At 40.9% G+C, this 23836-nt stretch overlaps 1 protein-coding gene across 1 annotated transcript; it reads left to right on the forward strand.

Moving 5' to 3' along the window:
• Positions 1-37: 37 nt before the first annotated feature.
• On the forward strand, positions 38-23745 carry dnah12 (dynein, axonemal, heavy chain 12). The gene is given in 76 exon segments (XM_018686058.2): positions 38-145; positions 326-553; positions 689-776; positions 880-906; positions 995-1184; positions 1321-1390; positions 1477-1635; positions 1723-1918; positions 2086-2157; positions 2159-2275; positions 2377-2530; positions 2624-2715; positions 2818-2996; positions 3093-3228; positions 3323-3448; positions 3537-3671; positions 4119-4312; positions 4412-4655; positions 4771-4956; positions 5064-5264; positions 5400-5594; positions 5684-5805; positions 5885-5993; positions 5995-6021; positions 6101-6247; positions 6408-6527; positions 6753-6909; positions 7012-7184; positions 7300-7452; positions 7555-7794; positions 8067-8312; positions 8437-8556; positions 8671-8780; positions 8931-9114; positions 9249-9389; positions 9481-9564; positions 9953-10141; positions 10265-10384; positions 10570-10758; positions 10836-10987; positions 11188-11326; positions 11510-11676; positions 11810-12065; positions 12204-12500; positions 12738-12916; positions 13190-13382; positions 13550-13711; positions 13812-14006; positions 14293-14426; positions 14504-14666; positions 14761-14841; positions 14930-15106; positions 15211-15342; positions 15451-15540; positions 15624-15764; positions 15875-16116; positions 16209-16356; positions 16466-16611; positions 16710-16924; positions 17017-17209; positions 17302-17494; positions 17590-17762; positions 18420-18560; positions 18693-18851; positions 18965-19260; positions 19348-19601; positions 19711-19851; positions 19952-20089; positions 20169-20402; positions 20493-20681; positions 21308-21411; positions 21505-21709; positions 21864-22001; positions 22111-22202; positions 22321-22388; positions 22541-23745. Coding segments are annotated over 75 exon segments (11925 nt in total). The 5' UTR covers positions 38-145; positions 326-341; the 3' UTR covers positions 22735-23745.
• The last annotated feature ends 91 nt before the right edge of the window (positions 23746-23836 follow it).

A 23836-nucleotide genomic window follows, 5' to 3' on the forward strand; every position in this document is an offset into this window, starting at 1 on the left:
GTGGTTACCCTGTTTGCTGTTTCTGTGGTAACAATGTTGTTAACTTCAGTCAGGAGAGCTTTTAGAAGCGAAGTGAATAAGTGAATAATTGAACTTCACTATTAATTATATAACCAAACCGAGAAAATATTGAATGAACGAACAGGTAAAACTATAACTAGTCTGTTGTTATTCACTACAATTAACTTTTGAGGTTGTTAAGTGCGACATGACCGCTACTTGTTCAGGGTCAGCTGCCACCAACTGGAAATTAGCCCTAGCGTTAATTTACAACAGCTGTAACTCAGCCTCAAACCTTGTGTGTCTCGTTTCTGGTTCTTTTCAGTGTTTCTTTTCCAGAGATGTCTACCTCTCCCGGAGTTTTAAACACCACAGCGGTGAGGGACATGTTACAGTTTCCAGTTTTGCCCCCGATTGAAGGTGCGCAGCAGCGGCGAGACATCGAGCAGAGCACAGCTGCCAAGGAGGAGATAGTGGAGAAGATAAAAGCTCATAAGAGCTTGCTGAGGCACAGAAGGAGTAAAGTGCAACAAGAGCAAGTTCATATGAGATTGTATGTTTTTTGCCAATACTTCACTTATAGCCAGACCTCTAAAGGATGATCCCACTAGCTAATTTAGACAGTTACTCATTATATTGACTACTGGGTTTCCTGCGATGTAACAGACTGTTGACTGAATTATTACAGGGTGTCTAGAGCAATGGAAACTTACCGACAGAGCAAAGAGAGGAGAGTACTGCGCAGCCATTCACCAGAGCCTCAGCTTCCAGCCTCTGTACGACAAGTATCCCACTAACTATGCATACATTTTGAATATTAATTTACACCCAAATATTGCATAATATAACATGGTATATCTCAATACTATCTCATTACAGATGCTTAGTGAGGAAAGGAAGCGTAGGGTGAGTTTTCTTTTTAGTTTTAAATCTCACCTGTCGAGAGACTAAACCCTGTACTGTATCTGTTATTTTATTTTGGCCTCTTTTGCAGATGAACTATGTGTTCCTGAGGCAGCGTCTGGAGAGCCGCCCATTCACTCCCATCCAGCAGCAATGGTTGGACGCCATTGTTTCCAGAGTCCCACCAAAACTTAAAGAGAGCCCTCAGACAACTAAACTGCTACAGGAGCTCTGCATGGAAGTCAGTGATGACTTCCGCAATGTTATTGTCAAGCACACAGGTATTTCCAGTTATTTGTGTGTGTGTGTGTGTGTGTGTGTGTGTGTGTGTGTGTGTGTGCGTGCCTGTACTCGTGGAGTACATGATGTAGACTACAGGTGAACCACATCTCATTGTGACATATTTTCTTCTTTTAGTGGACACAGTACTAAAAGATCCACAGAAAGAGGAACTTATCTCAGAAAAACAGACAGCTACCCAAACAAAGTGAGAGCAAATTATCAATGCACAATAACAGTAGACGATCTGTTTTTAATGGCCTTTTGTAAAATACATGTCCAATGTTTTTGCAGAAGTCTCGACTTCTCTCAGCCATGGCATGATAGCTTTATCAGAAGCCGCAAGATGATAAAAACAAATCTGCACGTTCTTCATCCGGTAATGCAAATTATCTTGGATATTGGCCACACGACATTTTCTCCACTGGTCCTGGTTGATCTTTCAGGATGCAGGTAATACGAATGTAACATGGTACTGTTAAAATAGGCACATAACGAGGACAATTTTTTAAAATTTAATTTTGGCTTCTGTTGGTTCAGGGCCTCAGGATCTGTGGACTGTAAGAGCTTACAGAACAAAATGGCTGTGGAGTGTAAGAGGACAGAAGATCGTATCATGAACACCTGGTTTCCCAAAGTCATCCACTTACTAACCAGTAAAGAGACTCTGAAAGGAGTTAAGGAGGAGAAATTGGACTCCTTCTATGACTGTGCATCCACGCTCATCTCCAATCAGGTGAGATAATGCTGATTTTAGATTTAATTTTGACTTGAGAACAGACAGTAATGATTTAAGGTAAGGCTATTTCAGTCATTACTGACATCCGAGACGGTACTTAGATATAATAATTATGTGATACTGATCTTAAGACTCACAGACATTTTTCTTTTATAAACTCCTAGTTGAAATCCCTGCTTCAGACAAGTGTAGAGGAGTTTGTCAATCTGTTTGATCCAAGCAATCACCACCGCTTGCCCCCTCTTCCGTATGGCCTTGACATTTGATGATGAAAAGATGGAAATTTACCCAACCTTGCAAGACCTGGAAGCTGCTGTTTTTGAGATTCTTTATGTCATCACAAGTACTCTGCAGGTGAAGTTTTGTGTGATAGCCAGTCAAAGGAAAATTACCAAATTGCATTTTGAACTAATAGTTGATAGCTAATGACTGATTTCTATGAAATTCATCAACAGAAAGTACAGACGGTCCAGTCTTGGTTGACGCAAACCACATCTTCGTTTGTGGATGCTAAGGTGGCTGATCACATCCTTGCCTGGGCTCAGGACACTTTAAAGACCGCTCTGTGCAGGAACCTAGAGGAAACTGACAAACATTTCCAGAGTTATGGTGATGTTCCATAATGCAGTCATTCCCTATCATCATGCCATTGAAGTGGGAATTAATCCACTTCACTGCTGACTTCTCTGTTTTATTTTGCAGTCGACAACTATGACTGGCTGGTCAATGGAACTGCACAGGCTCGAGTGGAGATGTTCATGGAAGAGGAGCACTCTTTTGACCAGTACACTAAGGTAACAAATAATGAAGTTTCATTCATGCTGCATAATACTATACTCACCTTGTAACCAGTTTTCCTGATGATTGTCAATGTGTTATCTCACTGCTTTTTAAAGCAAGTGGAGGAGTTTCGTGCTCTGTCAAAGGAGATTATCAGACTCCCAGCAAAAGCCCACTTCACAATGGTCCATCTGGACTGTGAAGAGCTGAAACAAGGGCTGGCCAACAAAGCCAAAACCTATGCTGAAATACTTCTGAAGAAAATGATCACTAGCCACCGTGAGCAAAATTTACAGTGAGTAACTTCTTGTCACATTCGCAAGCAAAACTGTCCTGCATTTTTAAATGTTTACGTTTTGATCTATTTATGTTTACATTTGTCTTTTCGAAGGATCTGCTCTGAATTTGAAACCATCCGAAAGAAAGCTCTGAAAGTTCCAGAAAATACAGAGGACATGACTCAGATGATTGATTACATAAATTTCATAAAAACAAAGGGTATTGCAGAGCTGAGTGAAAAAATAAAGGTAAACACCCTCATGATTGGTTCTACCTGTTGTATCTTACAAAATATCATCATTCCTTCATAACATCATTCACTACTAAACTGTGTTCTGACAGGAGGCTTACGGCAGAGTGATTTACCTCCTGGATGTCCACATCATTGAGCCAGAGGATCTGGAGCTTAATACGACTGTCTTTCGCTGGCCAGAAAACATCCTCCATGACTTTGAACTCAGTGATGAGGTAATGCTCCTGTGTCTGCCTATAACAATATATCATGGATGTTTTTTTTAAGGATGACCTGATTCAAGAGAGTTTTGTCATTTTCTAGGTGATGCAATCTGCCAAGCTGAAAGGGGAACAGGAGCTGCTTGCTAAAAGAGAAAGATTAATGGTACAGCTGGAGAAGTTGGGACGCAGAATAGAGGAGTTCCCACATTGCTCAGAGCTGGATATGATGCAGCAGGTACAGTGTCACTGGCGCTTTCAAATAACCTTAAAGGAATACTTTAACATTCTGGGAAACACATGTATTTGCTGTCTTGCAGAGAGTTAGAAGACTGATAACACTCTCATATCTGTACAGTAAATATGTTTCTAGATTCAGCATAACCTGGCTCTGTCCCAAAGGTAACAAATCTGCCCACCATCACCTCTAAAGATCATCAAAGACATCAATGCACCTGGCTTGCTCCCATCACACCGCCATATTGAACAGACAGATATAAGACTGATACTGATCTTTTCATCTAACTCTTGGCAAGAAAGTGAAAAAGCTTATTTCCAAAATGTTAAACTATTACTGTTACAGTAGTTAGGAGCTTTTTTTATAACCATATTTCAAAGCGCCTGTGACTCATTTACTTTGAGTTTTGCTGCAGATATAATTGCCTTGTTATCATTTTTTGGGCAGTATGTTACAGATGTCAGAACAGTTCAGAAACTTCTCCAGGAGGCTGAGGAGACAATCAGCTTTATTAACAGTGAAGAGGCCTTCTACAAATGGGACCTTACATGTTACCCAGAAGTTGAAGTCATCAAAGAGAGTATTGAACCGTATCAGAAGCTGTTTGGACTTGTGCTAAAGTGGCAGCGCACAGAGAACAGGTCTAATTTCAGTTTGATGGATGTTGTGTTTTAATTGAAAAAAATTATTATAGTGTGTGTTATATTAGTGTTATAACCTTTTATTCTCTTTGTGTATAGATGGATGGATGGTTCCTTCCAAGACCTAGATGGCGAGAGCATGGAGGTAAAAGTGGATGAGTTCTTTAGGGAGATCTTCAAGACGCTGAAGTTTTTCCAACAGAAACAGAATAAGGCTGAGCAAGAGATGGAGAAGATTGCTGGGAAGACCAGGCGGCGACCTAGTGAAGACGATCCAAGGAAGCTAGAGAATCCTACAATACTTTTGTGCTCCACTGTAATGGAGCAGATCAAAGAGTTCAAGGTATGTATGTAACTGTAACTGTATGTACGTAACTGTTATTTCAAAGGGGTTCATTAATAAAGTCATGTAGTAAGTAGAGTCTAAAGAATTATGTGGAATGTGCTTGTGTCAACAGGACCATATCCCTGTAGTGTCCATCTTGTGTAATCCAGGCATCAGAGCCCGCCACTGGGACCAGATGTCAAAGATAGTGGGATATGACCTCACTCCTAATTCTGGTACTACACTACGCAAAGTTCTTAAACAGAACCTGACTCCTTACCTGGAAGAATTTGAGTCTATCAGTGCTGCTGCTAGTAAAGTGAGAACTCCTGAAATTTTGTGTTTGTTTTTATAGCATTTTGATAAAAACCTCAATAGTGAATCTACATGTTGAATGCTACATATCCACACTATGCGTCTTTACAGGAGTTTTCCCTGGAGAAGGCAATGCAAACCATGATGCATATTTGGGATGGTGTTTCCTTCCACCACCAACCTTACAGGGAGACAGGAGTGTCTATCTTGACTGCCCTGGATGAGATTCAGACAATGCTAGATGACCAAATTGTGAAGACTCAGACAATGAGGGGCTCACCATTCATCAAACCTTTTGAAAATGAGATCAAGGTTAGCTTCAAGTTTTGAGATATCTGTTTAGCTAATGATAATAAATACATGTGCTGTGTCCCAGGTGGGTGTATTTTTAACTCTGCTTACACCCAGTCCTGCAGAGCTTTAACTGTTTGTCGTTTGACCTCACAGCTATGGGAGGAGCGTCTGCTTCGCATTCAGGAAACCATAGATGAGTGGCTGAAGGTGCAGGCCCAGTGGCTTTACCTGGAGCCCATCTTCTCTTCTCAGGACATCATGCAGCAGATTCCAGAAGAGGGACGACTTTTCCAAACTGTTGATAAAAATTGGAAAGAGGTCATGAGGCACTGTGTTAAAGACCCTAAGGTACTTGTCAAAAAAGGTTTTTAGTGATCACCAAAAGAAAAAATCAGAAAGATAAATTGTTTGAAATAACCAGTGATTTGTAATCATAGATCCTGCCGGCAACCTCGCTGCCTGGTTTGCTAGAAAAACTTCAAGATTCCAACAACCTTCTGGATAGCATCATGAAAGGACTTAATGCCTACCTGGAGAAGAAACGTCTCTTTTTTCCAAGGTAAACAAAAACATTTTGCAGTGTCTCTGTTCAATTCTTTGTTAATATCACTGATTTTGATACTCATTGCTGCGGCCAGGTTCTTCTTTCTGTCCAATGATGAAATGCTGGAGATTCTGTCTGAGACCAAGGACCCCCTGCGAGTGCAGCCCCATCTGAAGAAGTGCTTTGAGGGCATTTCCAAACTGGCACTTCCTACCCAACCTGGATATCCAGGCAAGGCAGCCACACATATTGTTCTTGTTACATGCCACCGTGGTTGATAAACGTTCATTAAATTATTTTTCTTGCTCAGGCCATGTATAGCAGTGAAGGGGAGCGTGTTCAGCTAATCCATCTTATCTCCACATCTGAAGCCAAAGGAGCTGTGGAGAAGTGGTTGGTGCAAGTGGAGGATGTGATGCTTCGTAGTGTCAGAGATGTAGTGGCCCGGTCTAGGGTGGTGAGATCACTGTTCTCCATACCTTGAATAATGCACACTACCCTAATTTATTAACTCTAATACCATTATTGTGTGTAGATTACATACTGCGTTTGGGCAATTAATGAATATAAATGTGAGTCAGTGACAGCTAATTGGTTTAGTGTGTTTGTGTTGACAGGCCTACGCTGAGACTGCACGGAGCCAGTGGGTCAAGGAGTGGCCTGGGCAGGTGGTGCTTTGCACCTCCCAGATTTTCTGGACCTTGGAGGTGCATGAAGCTATCAGAGCAGGAGCTGATGTAAGTTCTTACACCTTCTTTTCTAAAAAAGGTCAATTGTAAGATCAAAATTTCATTTAACAATTATGAAAAACCTTAATAGTGTAACATTAATGAAATTTGATAGTGTAGAGGTGCAAAGCAGTGATGTGTCTCACCAACTGACCTGAATTTTTTTCTCGAGATTATCATGACAATCATCAACTTAGGAAAAAATAAAGGTAATTGGGCTTTTATTCTTTATAGGGTTTAAAGAACTATTATCAGCAACTCCAGAGTCAGCTGAATGATATCGTGGAGCTGGTGAGAGGGAAACTGCCCAAACAAACTCGGATTACTTTGGGAGCACTGGTCACAATTGATGTCCATGCCAGAGATGTAGTCATGGACCTTATTGAGAAAGGTACAAAGACAAAGTTAATAACTGTAACAGTGTTTTGCTTCATCATTCACACTGGCACACAGAAAAATGTTTGTCAAATACATTGGTGTCCACTTTTAACAGGTGTATCACATGAAACAGACTTTCAGTGGCTAGCCCAGCTGCGTTATTACTGGAGCAATGACAATGTTCGTGTTCGCATAATCAACTGTGATGTCAAATACGCTTATGAGTACCTGGGGAATTCACCGCGGCTGGTCATCACTCCACTGACTGACAGATGCTACCGAACCCTGGTAAAATACAGTAACCGCCTGCTTAAACATGAATACAAGTCACACTCTTTATTGGAATACTGCAGAGCAATCAGATATTTTAATACTAAATTACAAAGACTCACCTCTGTTTTAGATTGGAGCTTTCTACCTGAATTTGGGTGGTGCACCTGAGGGTCCAGCTGGAACAGGAAAGACCGAAACCACCAAAGATCTAGCCAAAGCTCTTGCTGTGCAGTGTGTGGTCTTCAACTGTTCTGACGGATTGGATTATCTTGCTATGGGCAAAGTAACACCCGCAGGAAATTTTGGATTTATATTATTCTAATGCCACAGTTATACATGTTAAAACATCATGTTTTAACTTGTACTTTGGTGTATTCTCTCATAGTTTTTTAAAGGTCTGGCTTCATCTGGTGCATGGGCTTGCTTTGATGAGTTCAACCGTATTGAGCTGGAGGTGCTGTCTGTAGTGGCCCAACAAGTACTCTGCATCCAGAGGGCCGTCGAGCAGAAGCTGGAGTACTTTGACTTCGAAGGGACAATGCTCAAACTCAATCCCAACTGCTTTGTGTCTATAACAATGAACCCTGGCTATGCAGGACGCTCAGAGCTCCCAGACAACCTCAAGGTCTTTTATCAGTGAAATATTTTATCACACATTGTCAGTTTGCAATGTCAGTTATGAATACATTAGCTCTTACATGCTCTGCATTATTTATGATATTAATCAACTTCTCAAATAATTTTAATTGACTTCCCAACATCAGATTAAACATTGTGTTGCACTGATGGTGTTTTTGAACCCCTTGCATATAATGTCACATAGTATAAGAAAATGTGCTACTGTCAAACATCAGCAGTAACAGATTTACTTGATTTTTCTGTCTTTTCTCTGTGCAGGTGTTGTTCCGAACAGTGGCCATGATGGTCCCCAACTACGCACTGATAGCAGAGATCTCTCTGTATTCATATGGCTTCCTCAATGCCAAACCACTGTCCGTAAAGATTGTGATGACCTACAGGCTCTGTTCTGAGCAGCTCTCGTCCCAGTTCCATTATGATTATGGCATGAGGGCTGTCAAAGCTGTACTTGTGGCTGCAGGAAATCTCAAGCTCAAGTTTCCTGATGAGAATGAGGACATGCTGGTATTTGTACTGCATTTGCCATACATTTGTCCATACAGTATCCTAATTGTGAACTTTTTTGGTTTGTTAATTGGTTTGCTCTTTCTGACCCTTGCACTTTTTTCCCACATATTGTAACACTCAGCTCCTGAGGTCCATAAAGGATGTTAATGAGCCCAAGTTTCTCTCCCATGATATTCCGCTATTCAATGGGATCACCAGTGATTTGTTTCCAGGTATCTCCCTTCCTGAGGCTGATTATCAGGTGAGTATATATGTTAATGTCATTACTTATTCTCTTGTACTAAATCTAAGCACAGTTATGCATTTTCTAACACTCTGTTGTATATTAATATCAATGTTTTCATATGTTTGGCAGCTGTTTCTGGAGACTGCTGCAGAGTGCTGTAAAAATCACAATGTACAGCCAACAGAAGTCTTCTTAGAGAAGATGATTCAGACATATGAGATGATGATAGTCAGGCATGGGTATGTTATATATCAATTTCCCATGTTACCATATTTTGATATCCTCCTTACCATCTTTCCAGTTATACATTACTTCACATGATTGAGACATGGCTTGAAGGGAGTATGTGAAACACAATATTGCATGAAAGTGTTCTTTTTTAATTTCAGGTTCATGCTGGTTGGAGAGCCCTTTGCTGGAAAGACCAAAGTGCTACATGTGCTAGCTGACACTCTGACTCTCATGAATGAGAAAGGGTATGGTGAAGAGGAGAAGGTCATCTTCAGGACTTTGAATCCAAAGTCCATCACCATGGGACAGCTCTTTGGACAGTTTGATCTAGTTTCCCATGAGGTACGCCTGTGCCTTGGATCCTCTTTTATTTATCCCGTATTACAGATCCTGTGGTTTTCACAGTATTGATGTAGACAACAGGTATCCCTTTCTTCCTCTTTTTCTGTTCACTTATTGTTTTTCCTCACTTGTAGTGGACAGATGGGATTGTGGCCAACACATTTCGTGAATTTGCATCATCTGAAACACCAGACCGTAAATGGGTGGTGTTTGATGGTCCCATAGATACACTGTGGATTGAGAGCATGAACACTGTGCTGGATGACAACAAAAAGGTAAAGAATTGCATTTTTTTTTGCAATATAGTAGTTGAATCGTTTTCACATTATTAATAAGATCTTTATTGCTTTACCTTTTCCTCTACAGTTGTGCCTGATGAGTGGTGAGATCATCCAGATGTCCAGTCAAATGAGTCTGATTTTTGAAGCGATGGATCTGTCACAGGCCTCTGTAAGTTAAATATTTGGAGTAAAAGAAATTACTTTAGTTGGATTATCCCATCTTAAAGTTTAACAGTTGCTAGTGCGTTTTCTGGAGGGCCACTAACATGTTTGATAGGACTGCAGAGGATATTTGATGCAAACAAGGTTTGACATAATTTAGAAGTCACCCCTCAGTACATAGTTTGTTCACTAGAGGGCAGTGACAGGTTGATTTATCAGCTGGAATATTTACAGCTCAGTATGTACTATAGCTTGGTAAAATTTTAAGCATACTTTGTCACATGTAATACTGAAAAGTATTAGCCTCAAAAACACAATACAGGTAGGGCTAGAGTACTTACAGGATCTAATTGGATGTTATAAAAAGGTCATGCTTGGTTATTTTCTCACTGCAGCCTGCCACAGTCAGTCGATGTGGTATGATCTACATGGAACCGTCTCAGCTGGGTTGGGAGCCCTTAGTGATCTCCTGGATGGACTCTCTTCCTGATGCCCTGCAGAGCCCTGACAACCGTTCCCTGCTGCTAGAGCTCTTCCACTGGCTCCTGCCACCTGCCCTCAGGATGCTGCGTAAACACTGCAGAGTAAGTGACCCCAATCCCCAGAAAAATCTAAACACAAGTATCTGTAGAACATTTATAAGTTTACATTTATTTCTATATAAAATACAGAAGTTTTGTCATGCCCGATTATGGTTTTGTTTACAGGAGGTTGTTTCCACTAGCAACAGTAACACTGTGGTGTCCTTGTGTCGACTGTTTGAGATGCTGCTCACTGAACCTATAAAGACAGATCCTGGAGATAAAAATGTTCGGACCTGGATCATGGTAAAAAGGCTGGATCATTTATCATTTTGAATAATGATTGTTGTAAACATTGTTTATTCAAAACTCTTGCTTTGGACCTGCAAACTTCCATGCAAATATTTTGCTGTTTTTGTATTTGCACTTTCTGCTTCAGTTGAATTAGATTTTTATATGACACCTTCCCTTCTCGCTTTGTATGATCGCAGGCAGCTTTTGCCTTCTCCCTGGTGTGGTCTGTGGGTGGCAGTTGTGATGCAGACAGCAGAGAGAAGTTTAGTGAGTTCTTCAGGGTGATCATTTCAGGAAAAACTGAAGAATCCCCAGTCCCCACCACTGTGGGAAAATGGGAGTGCCCCATGGATGAGAAAGGCCTGGTGTATGACTATTTTTATGAGGTACTGTGTAATCACATTAGTCAGGTGTATTTCACTTGTTTTTATTTTAGTAAATCAGACTGTTATCTCTCATACAGTTTAAAGGAAAAGGCCGCTGGGTTCACTGGAATGATGGCATCAAGAATGTCAGCCTGGGGGACAAAAACACCAAAGTGCAGGAGATTATTGTTCCTACCATAGACACTGTTCGCTACACCTACCTCTTGGACCTATGCATCAACTATGGAGTGTCAGTATTCTCAAGGGTTGCAGTGGCAATGATCAACACAAAAGTGCTTTATTACCATAAATTATTGTGACTTCTGCCAGGGCCACACACACTGTTTTTCCTCATTGTTACTAATTTTATTTCAACCTGAATTTATTTATTTAGTCTCACAAAATTGATTTATTTCTTTTGTTTGTTGCATTTTTTATATCTCTGCCCAGGCCTCTCCTGTTTGTTGGTCCTACTGGCACTGGGAAGTCAGTGTATGTGAAGGAGAAACTGATGAACAATCTGGACAAAGACCGCTATTTACCCTTCTTCATCAATTTTTCAGCCCGCACTAGTTCCAACCAAACCCAGGTGAGAATTTAGGAACCACGGATGAAAGAATGTTCCAGAGAGAAATGTTGTAATTACCAGGAAATAGATAGATGAAGTACTTTATTAATCATAAACATTATGTGAGGAAATGATCTAATCAAACAAGAGAGGATAATTCTTTTAATTTTTTATCCTTTATTCCGTATATATGTCATCCTCCAGAATATCATCATGTCCAGGTTAGATAAGAGAAGGAAGGGGGTGTTTGGGCCCCCCATGGGAAAGAAGTGTGTCATCTTTGTGGATGACATGAACATGCCTGCACTAGAACAGTTTGGAGCACAGCCTCCTGTGGAGCTTCTTCGACAGTACATAGACCATGGAAACTGGTATGAACCATTCACTACTACAGACCAATTTCATTATAAAACCAGCACAAGATATAGCTGTAAAAGACTAAATTTACTGCATGAAAGCACTGGTCATTTCACAGACAGACCTTTATCCCTGTTGCTATGTTAGGTACGATCTGAAGGATACCTCCAGGATTGCTCTTGTCGACCTCCAGCTTGTCTCAGCTATGGGCCCCCCTGGTGGTGGGAGGAATGCAGTGACATCTCGCTTCCTGCGGCACTTCAACAATGTTAGCATTAATGCCTTCAGTGATGAGACCATGGTCCGCATCTTCTCTAATGTGGTGGCCTTCTATCTCAAAAACAATGAATTCCCTCCTGAATATTTCACTGTTGGCAACCAAATTGTGACAGCTACTATGGAAGTGAGTGCTCTAAAGACACACCTTGAAATCACATTAGCTGTTGCATTGGATAAATGTGTTTTCCATGTATTAAAGACTCTTAGCAATCATGCCTTCTCCAATGCTTTACTTTTCTTATATATGTTTTATAACCCAAAGGTGTATAAGAAAGCCATGGAGAACCTGCTACCAACTCCAGCCAAGTCTCACTACACGTTCAACCTCAGGGACTTCTCACGCGTTATCCAAGGCTGCCTGTTACTGAAGAAGGAGTCTCTAGAGAACAAACGCACTATGATACGCTTGTTTGTCCATGAGGTCTTCCGTGTCTACTATGACCGTCTGGTGGATGACAAAGATCGAACATGGCTCTACCAGCTGATGAACGGCATCCTCAAAGATCACTTCAAAGACTCCTTTGATCAGGTGTTTGATCACCTGAAACAAGGCAAGAAAGTAAGTTGTGTCTGAGCTATAACCTCTGTAGTGTCATGTACTTTACTTAAATCAGGAAAGAGGAGGAGCTTTTTGCTGCCTGCATCTAAATAAGATTTGATATATTTTTTGGATATATTTTATACCAGCATATGCAAAATCGTGGCCTACTAACACAAAATACTGTATATACTTACAAAACAAATCAAACAAATATAAATGCTTTAAATTGTGGCATCAAATGTCTTCCTTTATTAGCTGGTTGAGGAAGACATGCGGAATCTTCTGTTCGGCGACTATATGAACCCTGACCTAGAGGATGATGAGCGCCTGTATGCAGAGGTGCCTTCAATGAAAAGCTTTTCCCAGGTGGTGGAGATATGTCTTGATGAATACAACCAGATGCACAAGAATCGCATGAACCTCGTCATCTTCCGGTAAACAGCAATAAACAGCTATAGATTAAATTCAGCAACAGGCCCCACAAAAATATTGATGTTATTATATATATTGATGTGAAACAGCCTTTAAAATGTGGAGGTGTTTCACCTAGTTAGAGAAATTTATCTTGTTGGAAGAAAGATTTTTAGACTGACCATACAACCAAATGACTTCAGCTTTTATGAAGTAAGTTAATGAGATTATTTATTTATGTTCAAGTCAGTCTTTGCATGTAAACTTTAATTGATCAAAATGTCTGCATTATGTAGCTATGTTCTGGAGCACCTGTCGCGTATCAGCCGTGTGTTGAAGCAGCCAGGAGGCAATGCCCTGCTTGTTGGAGTGGGAGGCAGCGGACGCCAGTCCATCACCCGTTTGGCTACGTCCATGGCTCACATGACCATGTTCCAGCCTGAGATCTCTAAGAGCTATGGCATGACTGAGTGGAGAGATGACCTCAAGGTTAGTTTAATGGTTTAGGAAAGAGTTCTGATGCATTGCATGTATTCTTCATATCATTTCAGTCTCTGCTTGTGATTTGTTTTCCATTTTCAAACAGCTGTGGACATATTTAACATACATTTTTAATGTCACAATACTCTGTCTCCCTTTTTTCCTTTATACTACAGATGCTGTTAAAAAATGCTGGGGTGAAAGGTCAAAAGACAGTGTTCTTGCTAACTGATGCTCAGATCAAAGATGAGGCTTTTCTAGAAGATGTAGACAGTGTCCTGAACACAGGAGAGGTGCCCAATCTGTTTGCCATAGATGAAAAGCAAGAGATTATGGAGGTAGGTTGTTATAAGATCTTACAGAGCAATTCATACATTGAGTAAAGGCCCTATTCATTTATATTTAATGTAACATATCACATATCATCTTTTTCTCTAGGCAGTACGTCCCATTGCCCAAGCTGGCAATAAGACTTTGGAGTTGAGCCCTTTGACTCTTTTCGCATTCTTTGTGGCACGCTGTAGAGAGAACCTGCACATTGTTGTGGCCTTCAGTCCCATTGGGGATGCCTTTCGAAATCGCCTGCGCCAGTTTCCATCTCTTATCAACTGCTGTACCATTGACTGGTTCCAGGTAGTATATAAGCATAGGAGGCATTCATTCACATTTTATCTGCAGTGAAATATACTGCATATACTAGACACCAAAAACACTAAAAGCTAGGTGTGCATCTGTGAGTCAGTCAGTCAGGTAGTCAGTCATTTGAGCCAGAGATAACATCAAAAGAAAGAAAAGGGGAGAATATATTAGGTATAAGTTAACTCCTGACACTAGCCTTAACAGTGTGAGCAGTCTGCTTTTGCATGTTCCCGTCTTTGTTCTTATCCTCACTATCCTTTTCTTGTCTGTGCCCTGACAGCCATGGCCAGAGGAGGCCCTCGAGCGAGTGGCCAACTCCTTCCTGGAGTCACTGGAAATGAGTGAAAATGAGAGGCAGCAGGTCATACCCATCTGCAAAACATTCCATACCTCTGCCAAACAGCTCTCACAGAGGTATGACATGTGGTTATTTATAAGTCTTATATTCAAAAGTAAAGTACATTTATATTAAAATGTTGTTTTCATTGCAGATTTCTCTCTGAGCTCGGTCGGCATAATTATGTGACACCCACATCCTACCTGGAGCTGATTGCAGCTTTCCGTCTGCTACTCACTCAGAAAAGAGACACTGTCATGAAGGCGAAACAGAGATATACCAACGGTCTGGATAAACTAGCCTTCGCTGAATCTCAGGTAGTGATCACAGGAACTGTTTTGTTTGTTGTCCTGTTTTTTTAATGTTGAGCATACCTCAGCCATAATTTGTTTTAAAAATATTTTTCTGTAGGTGGGTGAGATGAAGCAAGAACTGGTAGATCTACAACCCAAGCTGAAGCAGGCAAAGATAGACAACACCAAAATGATGAAGGTGACCAAAACACATCTTTATTCAGCCTCAACATTGCTTTAGTGAATGTCAATGCATTGCATATATTTTATAATGTGATGACCCTCAGGTGATTGAAGTGGAGTCCGTTGAGGTGGAAGCCAAAAGTAAAGTTGTGCGTGTTGATGAGGAGGCAGCGACTATAAAAGCCAATGAGGCTCAGGCTCTGAAGAATGAGTGTGAGAGCGACTTGGCTGAGGCTATCCCTGCCCTTGAAGCTGCTCTCTCCGCCTTGGACACTTTGAAGGTGAGGACCCCTCAACCGCACTGTTACTCTGTATGAGGTTTAGCCACTCAGACCAATGCAGTTTAGACAGTTGTTAGTAAGTTGAGCTGTTTGTTTCGTTTTAGCCCTCTGATGTCACAATTGTGAAGTCGATGAAAAATCCACCTTCAGGGGTGAAGCTGGTGATGTCAGCTGTCTGTGTGATGAAGGACATAAAGCCAGATAAGATAGCTGACCCAGCTGGGACTGGAAAAAAGGTTGGACTAAGGAAAAGTATATCTTATTTCAAAAGCTCATCATAACAGAAGCATTTTAACATTCCAACCTGTCCTAATATAAGTAATATGTCTTTTGTTATTGTCTAGGTTCTTGACTACTGGGGTCCAAGCAAGAAGCTGCTGGGGGATATGAACTTCTTACGAGATCTTAAAGAATATGACAAGGACAATATTCCTGTGAGTGTCAGAAGAAACTACATTCCCATTAAAGGAAACACTTATATTTTGTTTTCACTAACTCTGCTATCTCTTCATTGCAGGTCCCAGTGATGCAGAAAATCCGTAGTGAGTACATGACAAATCCTGACTTTGACCCCAGTGTAGTAGCAAAGGCCTCTTCTGCTGCAGAGGGCCTATGCAAGTGGATCCAAGCAATGGAGGTGTATGACAGGGTGGCAAAGGTGCAGTGTCTCCAGATTTGCATAGATTTTTTTCTCATTACCTGTCCTAATAACATATGCATGGATGAATAAACATGTTATTTGTTTTCCACCACTCTCTGTGGTTTTAGGTTGTGGCTCCTAAGAAGGCCAATCTTGCAGAGGCCCAGGAGTCCCTGGCTGCTACCATGGCCCTGCTGGACCAGAAGAGAGCCGAGCTAAAGGAGGTCGAGGACCGTTTAGCTGCTCTTCAAAAAACGTTTGAGGAGAAGACAGAGGAGAAGGCTCAGCTTGAGTTTCAAGTGGATTTGTGTGCCAGGAAGTTGGAGAGGGCTGAGAAACTCATTGGTGGTCTGGGTGGAGAGAAGACCAGGTAATGATGCGCAGAAATATTACATGGTTAATTATTTTCTGCAATTAAAATAATTGCAATATTCCACTGACTGAAACCATGTCCATCTTTAGATGGTCAAAGGCAGCAGATGACCTTCAGAACACATATGACAACCTGACTGGAGATGTTCTCATCTCCGCTGGTGTCATCGCCTACCTCGGTGCTTTCACTGCCGGCTTCAGACAGGATTGCACCAAGTTATGGACCAAACTCTGCCAAGTAACAGTCATCCAGATTTTGTATTTAGACTTTTTTTTTACTTACTCTCTTTAAAGTCATACACATTAAATTGCTTTTTATCCTTTTTCACCTCTCTCAAACTCTCTAGTCTAAGAACATTCCATCATCAGATGACTTCTCTCTCAGTAAGACCCTGGGAGATCCCATTAAGATTAGGGCTTGGAACATTGCAGGCCTTCCCAGTGACTCTTTCTCTATCGACAATGGTGTCATTGTCAGTAATTCACGTAGATGGTGAGTGTTAAATCTAATTAAGTACGAGTAAAACTGGCAGCAAAGATGTGTGGTTCAACCTAAAATTCACGTCATGCTTAATGTTTGTGTTATTACAGGCCCTTGATGATTGACCCTCAGGGCCAAGCCAACAAGTGGGTGAAGAATTCAGAGAAAGACAACAACCTGAGTGTAATCAAGCTGACAGATGCTGACTACATGAGAACCTTAGAAAACTGTATTCAGTTTGGAACACCTTTGCTGCTGGAAAATGTAGGAGAGGAGCTGGACCCTTCACTGGAACCACTGCTGCTCAAACAAACCTTCAAACAAGGTGCTGGGAATGTGATATGGCTGCCAAAGGACCATCTGAGATTTAAGTTTAAAAACTGTGAAAATAAGCCCAGTAATTTCTGTTTCACCCAGGCGGTGTGGATTGCATCAGGCTTGGGGAGAGTGTGATTGAGTACTCCTGCGATTTCCGTTTCTACATCACCACTAAGCTGAGGAACCCCCACTACCTACCAGAACTGGCCACCAAGGTGTCCCTGCTCAATTTCATGATCACTCCAGAGGGCTTGGAGGATCAGCTGCTGGGGATTGTGGTTGCTAAGGAGAGGTAGTGCTCATAAAATAGTCACTTTGGTATTCCACTGAAATACAGCTTGTCACCTTGGTAGAGCATTGTTCTCTGCTTCATTTGTTCTACAGGCCAGAACTGGAGGAGGAGAGAAATGCACTAATCCTGCAGTCAGCTGCAAATAAGAGGCAGCTAAAGGAAATTGAGGATAAGATCCTAGAAACGCTGCAGTCTTCTGAGGGAAATATCCTGGAGGATGAGAGTGCCATTCAGATTCTCGACTCTGCTAAGATCATGTCCAATGAGATTACCAAGAAACAGCAGGTGTGGGCAATCTACAAAATGAGATGAGATCTGGATTGTGAATGTGACAAGTCTGACATTTAGTCATCTAACCCAACTGTTTACATATTTCCCAGATCGCAGAAAAGACAGAGATCAAGATAGCAGAGTCCAGAGAGGGTTACAGAGCCATTGCCAAGCACTCCTCCATCCTGTTCTTCAGCATTGCTGATCTGACTAACATAGACCCTATGTACCAGTACTCTCTGAGCTGGTTTGTCAACCTCTACATTAACTCTATACAAGACAGGTGAGTGATACACATTAGTATCTTAAAAGAGGAAATCTTCTGAGACTTTATGACTGAATCAAAGACAATGACTGTACCAGTCATAACGTTTAGAGAACATTGTTCTCCATCTGTTGTGCATACTGTAAATACACCTGTAAACACAATATCACACAGGAATCACACATTTGAGGATTATTACTGCAACTTTGTGTTAATTCTCATCGTAAATGCTAATGTCTTTTAACTTTAACAATTTTCAGAAAAATTTCAGAAAAGTACAGTCAGTAAACCACACAGAGGACAGGCCTTTATTATATACAATTAATGACATTGTGAAAATGAAAGTATTCATATACAGTAGCTGCAAGTGAAAAGGATCAAATTTTAATTATTTTATTTGTGGAGCTGGAGTATTTGTCTGCTATAACATCAAATAGCATTTGAAGACATCTTAGAGTATAATGTTTCATTCAGCTGTATAAGCATATTTAACTTAAGTGGGACTAACTAGACTGAGACCTTCACACAGTCAGCAGAGATTAAGCTACATTTTGAACTTCCGAATCAAAGACAAACTATACGCTAAAATCTGAAACTTTTAGCATAGGTTTATATGATCTTTAATTGGTCTGTGTTTATCTCAAGCTTCCTTTGTTTTTGTCTTTTATTCATCAGTAACAAGTCCAAGATCCTGGAGAGGAGGCTTCGATACCTGATTGATCACTTCACCTATAACCTGTACTGCAATGTCTGTCGCTCTCTGTTTGAGAAGGACAAACTCCTCTTCTCCTTCCTCCTCTGCTGCAACCTACTCCTGTAAGTGGTAAAGCTACCGTGGGACATTAGTTGAATGAATTAGTATGGATTTGATTTCAGCTGTTAACAAAGTTCTCATATGAAAATACGATCTTTTAAATTGTGGTATCTTCTTTTGATATTTACATTCAGAGCGAAAGAGGAAATTCAATACTCTGAATTCATGTTCTTGCTGACCGGAGGAGTGGGCCTGCAGAACACCATTGCTAACCCCGATCCCAGCTGGCTACAGGACAAGAGCTGGGATGAGATCTGTCGAGCCAGTGAGCTGCCTGGCTTACAAGGAATAAAGTAAGGAGCATCACTCAACCAAGGACTCATTTTAGTTAGTCACGTCTGTTCTGTTTCTAATCATTACTTATTTTTGACTGATGGAGTGAGTCTGGGTGTTACTTATTCCACAGAGAGGCTTTCATCAAGAGTCCAGGAGACTTCAAGCCTGTTTATGACAGCAAGGAGCCGTGTAATACTCCTCTGCCTGCACCATGGTGTGACCAGCTCAATGACCTGCAGAAAATGATCATTGTTCGTTGTCTCAGGCCTGATAAGATAGTGCCAGCTGTGACTAAATATGTCACTGGCAACCTCGGGAAGAAGTTTGTACAGCCCCCTCCCTTCGACCTGAGTAAGAGCTACCTGGACTCCAACTCCACCATCCCTCTCGTGTTTGTGCTGTCTCCAGGAGCTGATCCCATGGCTAGTATGTCCTACTTCACCAATGTCTGACTGTCAAGGTTTCATGTAATGCTACCCCTACTTCAGTAGAAGTAACAGTATCCCTCCACAGGTTTACTGAAATTTGCCACTGACAAGAACATGGGTGGTGCCAAGTTCCAGTCCATCTCTCTGGGTCAGGGCCAGGGCCCCATTGCTGCTAAAATGATATCCACAGCCATGCAGGATGGGACATGGGTGTGTTTACAGAACTGTCACCTGGCTGTTTCCTGGATGTCAACCTTAGAGAAAATCTGTGAGGACTTCAGTCCAGCAACATGCCACCCCGACTTCCGCCTTTGGCTCACAAGCTACCCTTCACCCAAGGTAAAGCACTGTGCATTTCATTCTGAACATGCATTAGGAACTTTAAGTAGCAATCTAGAGTTTTCATCTGTGTATAGTCCTTAAGAAATAACTTCCTTTCTGATATCAGTTTCCAGTGACAATCCTGCAGAATGGGGTAAAAATGACAAACGAGCCTCCTACAGGTCTCAGACTCAACCTACTTCAGTCTTACCTGTCAGATCCTGTTTCTGACCCTAACTTCTTCAATAACTGCCCCAATAAGGAGATGGTGGGCAAATTTTCATTTCATATACAACAGGAATTTGCATTTCTTTATTTAACAGTTCTATCACGTATGACATTCTTGGACTCTTTGATTCCTCTACTAGATTTGGGAAAAGCTCCTGTATGGACTCTGTTTCTTCCATGCACTTGTTCAGGAGAGAAAGAAGTTTGGTCCACTAGGTTGGAATATTCCTTATGGCTTCAATGAGTCTGACCTCCGTATAAGCATCAGACAACTACAGGTATTCATTCAGAGATTCAGTGGCTTAGTTTCTACCATCACAACAATCTAAAATTAATTTAATATCTTTTCCACTTTAGTTGTTTGTGAACGAATATGATGAGGTGCCATTCGAGGCCATAACATATCTGACCGGGGAGTGTAACTATGGTGGTCGTGTGACAGACGACTGGGATAGGCGGCTCCTGATGACCATCTTAGCAGACTTCTACAACAAGGATGTCATTGAGAAACCTCGCTACCCTTTCTCACCTAGTGGGGAATACTTTGCCCCACCTAAATCTATTTATGAGGACTACATTGAATTTATCAAGGTAAAAACTCTTCAGATGACACATGTCAAGAGGATATGTACTTGTTAATTTTCCATATGTAACTGATACCTTTCCTTTTTTGCGTTCTAGGAACTTCCATTCAGCCAGCATCCAGAGGTGTTTGGGATGCACGAAAATGTAGACATTTCCAAAGATCTCCAGCAGACGAAGTTGCTGTTTGATTCACTGCTACTCACCCAGGGTGGTGGCGCTAAAGGAGGGGGTAGCTCTGGGAGTGACAACACGCTCTATGACATAGCAAATGACATCCTTACAAAGGTAAATACTACTTAGATTTCCTCTTCATTCAGCATTTTTAGCCATGCTAGTGGACATATCTGTTGTCCACTGCTTTGGTCCTGAGTAAAATATTTCAGCAACTAGTAGGTGGATTGACAGGGAATTTTGTGCAGACCTTCATTGTTCCCAGAGGATGAATCATACTGAATTTGGTGATCTCTTAACATTCCTCTGGTGTCACCAGGGGGTCAAGATTTTCATTTATCCCATGAAATATCTCAACATCTACCTGATGAACTGACACAACCTTTTGTACAGACAATCATAGTTCCCAGACAGTGACTCCTAATACCTTTGGTTGGCTGTAGACAGGGATGCTTTTGTTTATTTTGTGTGAGATACCTAAAAAAAAGTGTGTTATTGTAGCCCTGCTGTGAGATGAGGAACTATAACATGATTTTCTCATCATTTTAAAACTGTACTGTTAGATTTAACCAAACATTTTTTTTAAAGATTTAGTTTAAGTTTTTGAGAGAAAATACACAGGACACCAGCTCAGTTGTAGTTTTCTGGTAAAGAATTTCAATTGGCATTTCTTATTCCTTGATTATAATCTGTATGCACTGAATATTTGTAACTAACAGGTTTGCTTTTTTCCCCCATAGCTTCCAGCTAATTTTGACACAGAAGCAGCTCTTCTGAAGTTCCCAGTGCTATATGAGGAGAGTATGAACACTGTGCTCATCCAAGAGATGGAGCGCTACAACACGTACGGACAAACAGCTCAGTGCAGAACTTTAAGAAGTACAGCACATCACCAAGTATTTCATATGACCTAACTGCTTTTTTTGATCTCACTCAGGCTGTGTAGCACGATCCGTGTGAGTCTACAGAACCTGCTGAAGGCCATTAAGGGTTTGGTGGTGATGGATGCAGAGCTGGAGGCAGTTGCAGGCAGTCTGACAGTGGGCAAGGTCCCAGAGATATGGGCCAAGCGCTCCTATCCCAGCCTCAAACCCTTGGGCAGTTATGTTACTGACTTTCTCACAAGATTGAAGTTTTTGCAGGTGAGACTGCATAACAAAGATCATTTCGCTGTTATTTTTTGATTAGACATGGGAAAAAACATTGTATTCTTGAATATGATTAAAGGTGAGTTTGTTAAGTTTATTACTTCTTATTTTTACTTACATTTTCACTTTAACTCTTTTGTGTCTATAGGATTGGTACGACACCTGTAAGCCCAACGTGTTCTGGCTGTCTGGCTTCTTCTTCACCCAGGCCTTCCTAACTGGGGCTATGCAGAACTATGCCAGGAAATACCACATCCCCATTGACCTACTAGGTTTTGATTTTGAGGTTAAATGACACACCTTTTATAATCCCACTGTCTCTACGTCTCTACCTCAATGATCTTCTCATAACCTTAAGAGTATACTAACATATGATTGTGTTTTCATGATCCTAGGTTCTTCCTATTGATGAGTCAGACACATCACCTGAGGATGGTGTTTATGTCATTGGATTGTTTCTGGATGGAGCTCGATGGGACAAAGAGAGGTAGATATTCATACCACATATATTTTTACATATTTTTTAGAATAGTCATTGAATAGTCATGTCGTTGTAATTGTGAAATGTAAGGACACTGGATAAACATTTTTCTCTTTATCATCAGTGGAGTTCTGGCTGAGCAGCACCCCAAAGTCCTATTTGACTCAATACCCATCATCTGGATAAAACCCAGTAAGTATTAACTAGCAAAGTATGACAAATGAAATGCATGCCATTCATGTTTTCAGGTGTCTGTTTCAAGCCCAGTATTGTAAAGTTGTTGCTGTTTCTTTTCTCTTTCTCATTATTTTTCCTCTCCATTTTCCTGTGTCTCTCCCATGCAGCTCAAAAGAAGAGCATCGATCAGCCTCAGAAACTGTACGTGTGCCCTCTCTACAAGACCAGCGAGAGGAAGGGCACCCTCTCTACCACAGGCCACTCCACCAATTTTGTAATTTCTATGATGTTGCCCACCAGCAGACCCCCTCAACACTGGATCAAGCGTGGTGTGGCCATGCTCTGCCAGCTTGATGACTGAAATTAGATGACACACTTAAGACTGAAGCACTTTACTGTACTTTACTGTGGTACATTAAACACTTTTGGATTCTCTGTTCCTTAACAATGCAAAATTAAACATATTCTCTGTTTCTGACTGACAAGTATGTGTTTCAAAACTATGGACAGAGCATGGATGTGGATAGCTATGGAGAAGTAAATAACTGAATTTTTAAAAAATCTCAAAAAAAAAGACATCATGCACTTCTGTCCTCAATAGGTCCTAGACCAAAACAAAAAACACTGCACTGATTTTAATACATTTCACAAACAGAAACATAATGCATGCAGAGTCCCATGTATTTATTTACCATGTAGGCTTACAGAATATACCCAGTCCACAGCCCTTGTTAAGTTACTAATTTAAAAGTGTGAAACTGTCTTACAATCAGTTCAAACAATAAAATCAGAGCTGTACTTGCACCTTTTGAGTTTGAGCAGCTCACAAGAATCCTTTACTAGCATCAAGTTAGGTGACTGTAACATTGCTTTTGGAACACATTTACACTCATGTACCATGACAGTAATGTGGCCACAAGCCAAATGTTACAAAATGGATTCCTAACATGAAAAACATAGGGGTTGTAATGAGAACCAGGGTAACTAGTAACAAGAAACTTTGACATTACTGAATTGGTGGTGCTGTTAAAGCCTGATGATCCTGCTTGTGTAAACTGCTACTTGTCTATCTTACTTACCTACCTATCCTACTTTTCATACAGATGATCACTGAAATTTATTACCTGGAAAACTGAACTTGATATATATTATATGTGATTTTACACTTCCACCAACTTATGCAAATGTAAATTTGGGCACTCTCAGAATCAGTATTTAAAGTAATAAAACTATTTGCATTAAAATGGTGGAAAAAATAAAATAATATGAGTCAGAAATGAAATCTAAAAAGCTATCTTTTATCTATTTTCCAGCTGTGTATTTACACTGTGTTGTTAACTATGGCCTTTGCTTTGTTATGAGAGAATGTGCATATGAGCTGAATTGTGGTAGTTGTTGCAGTGTTCAGTAGGTCAAAGCTAGGTGCTGTCAGCAAAGACCCCGTGATCTGGTATTTATAGTGG

This window comes from Lates calcarifer, linkage group LG6 (assembly GCF_001640805.2).
Source record: "Lates calcarifer isolate ASB-BC8 linkage group LG6, TLL_Latcal_v3, whole genome shotgun sequence".
Classification (NCBI taxonomy): Eukaryota; Metazoa; Chordata; class Actinopteri; family Centropomidae; genus Lates; species Lates calcarifer.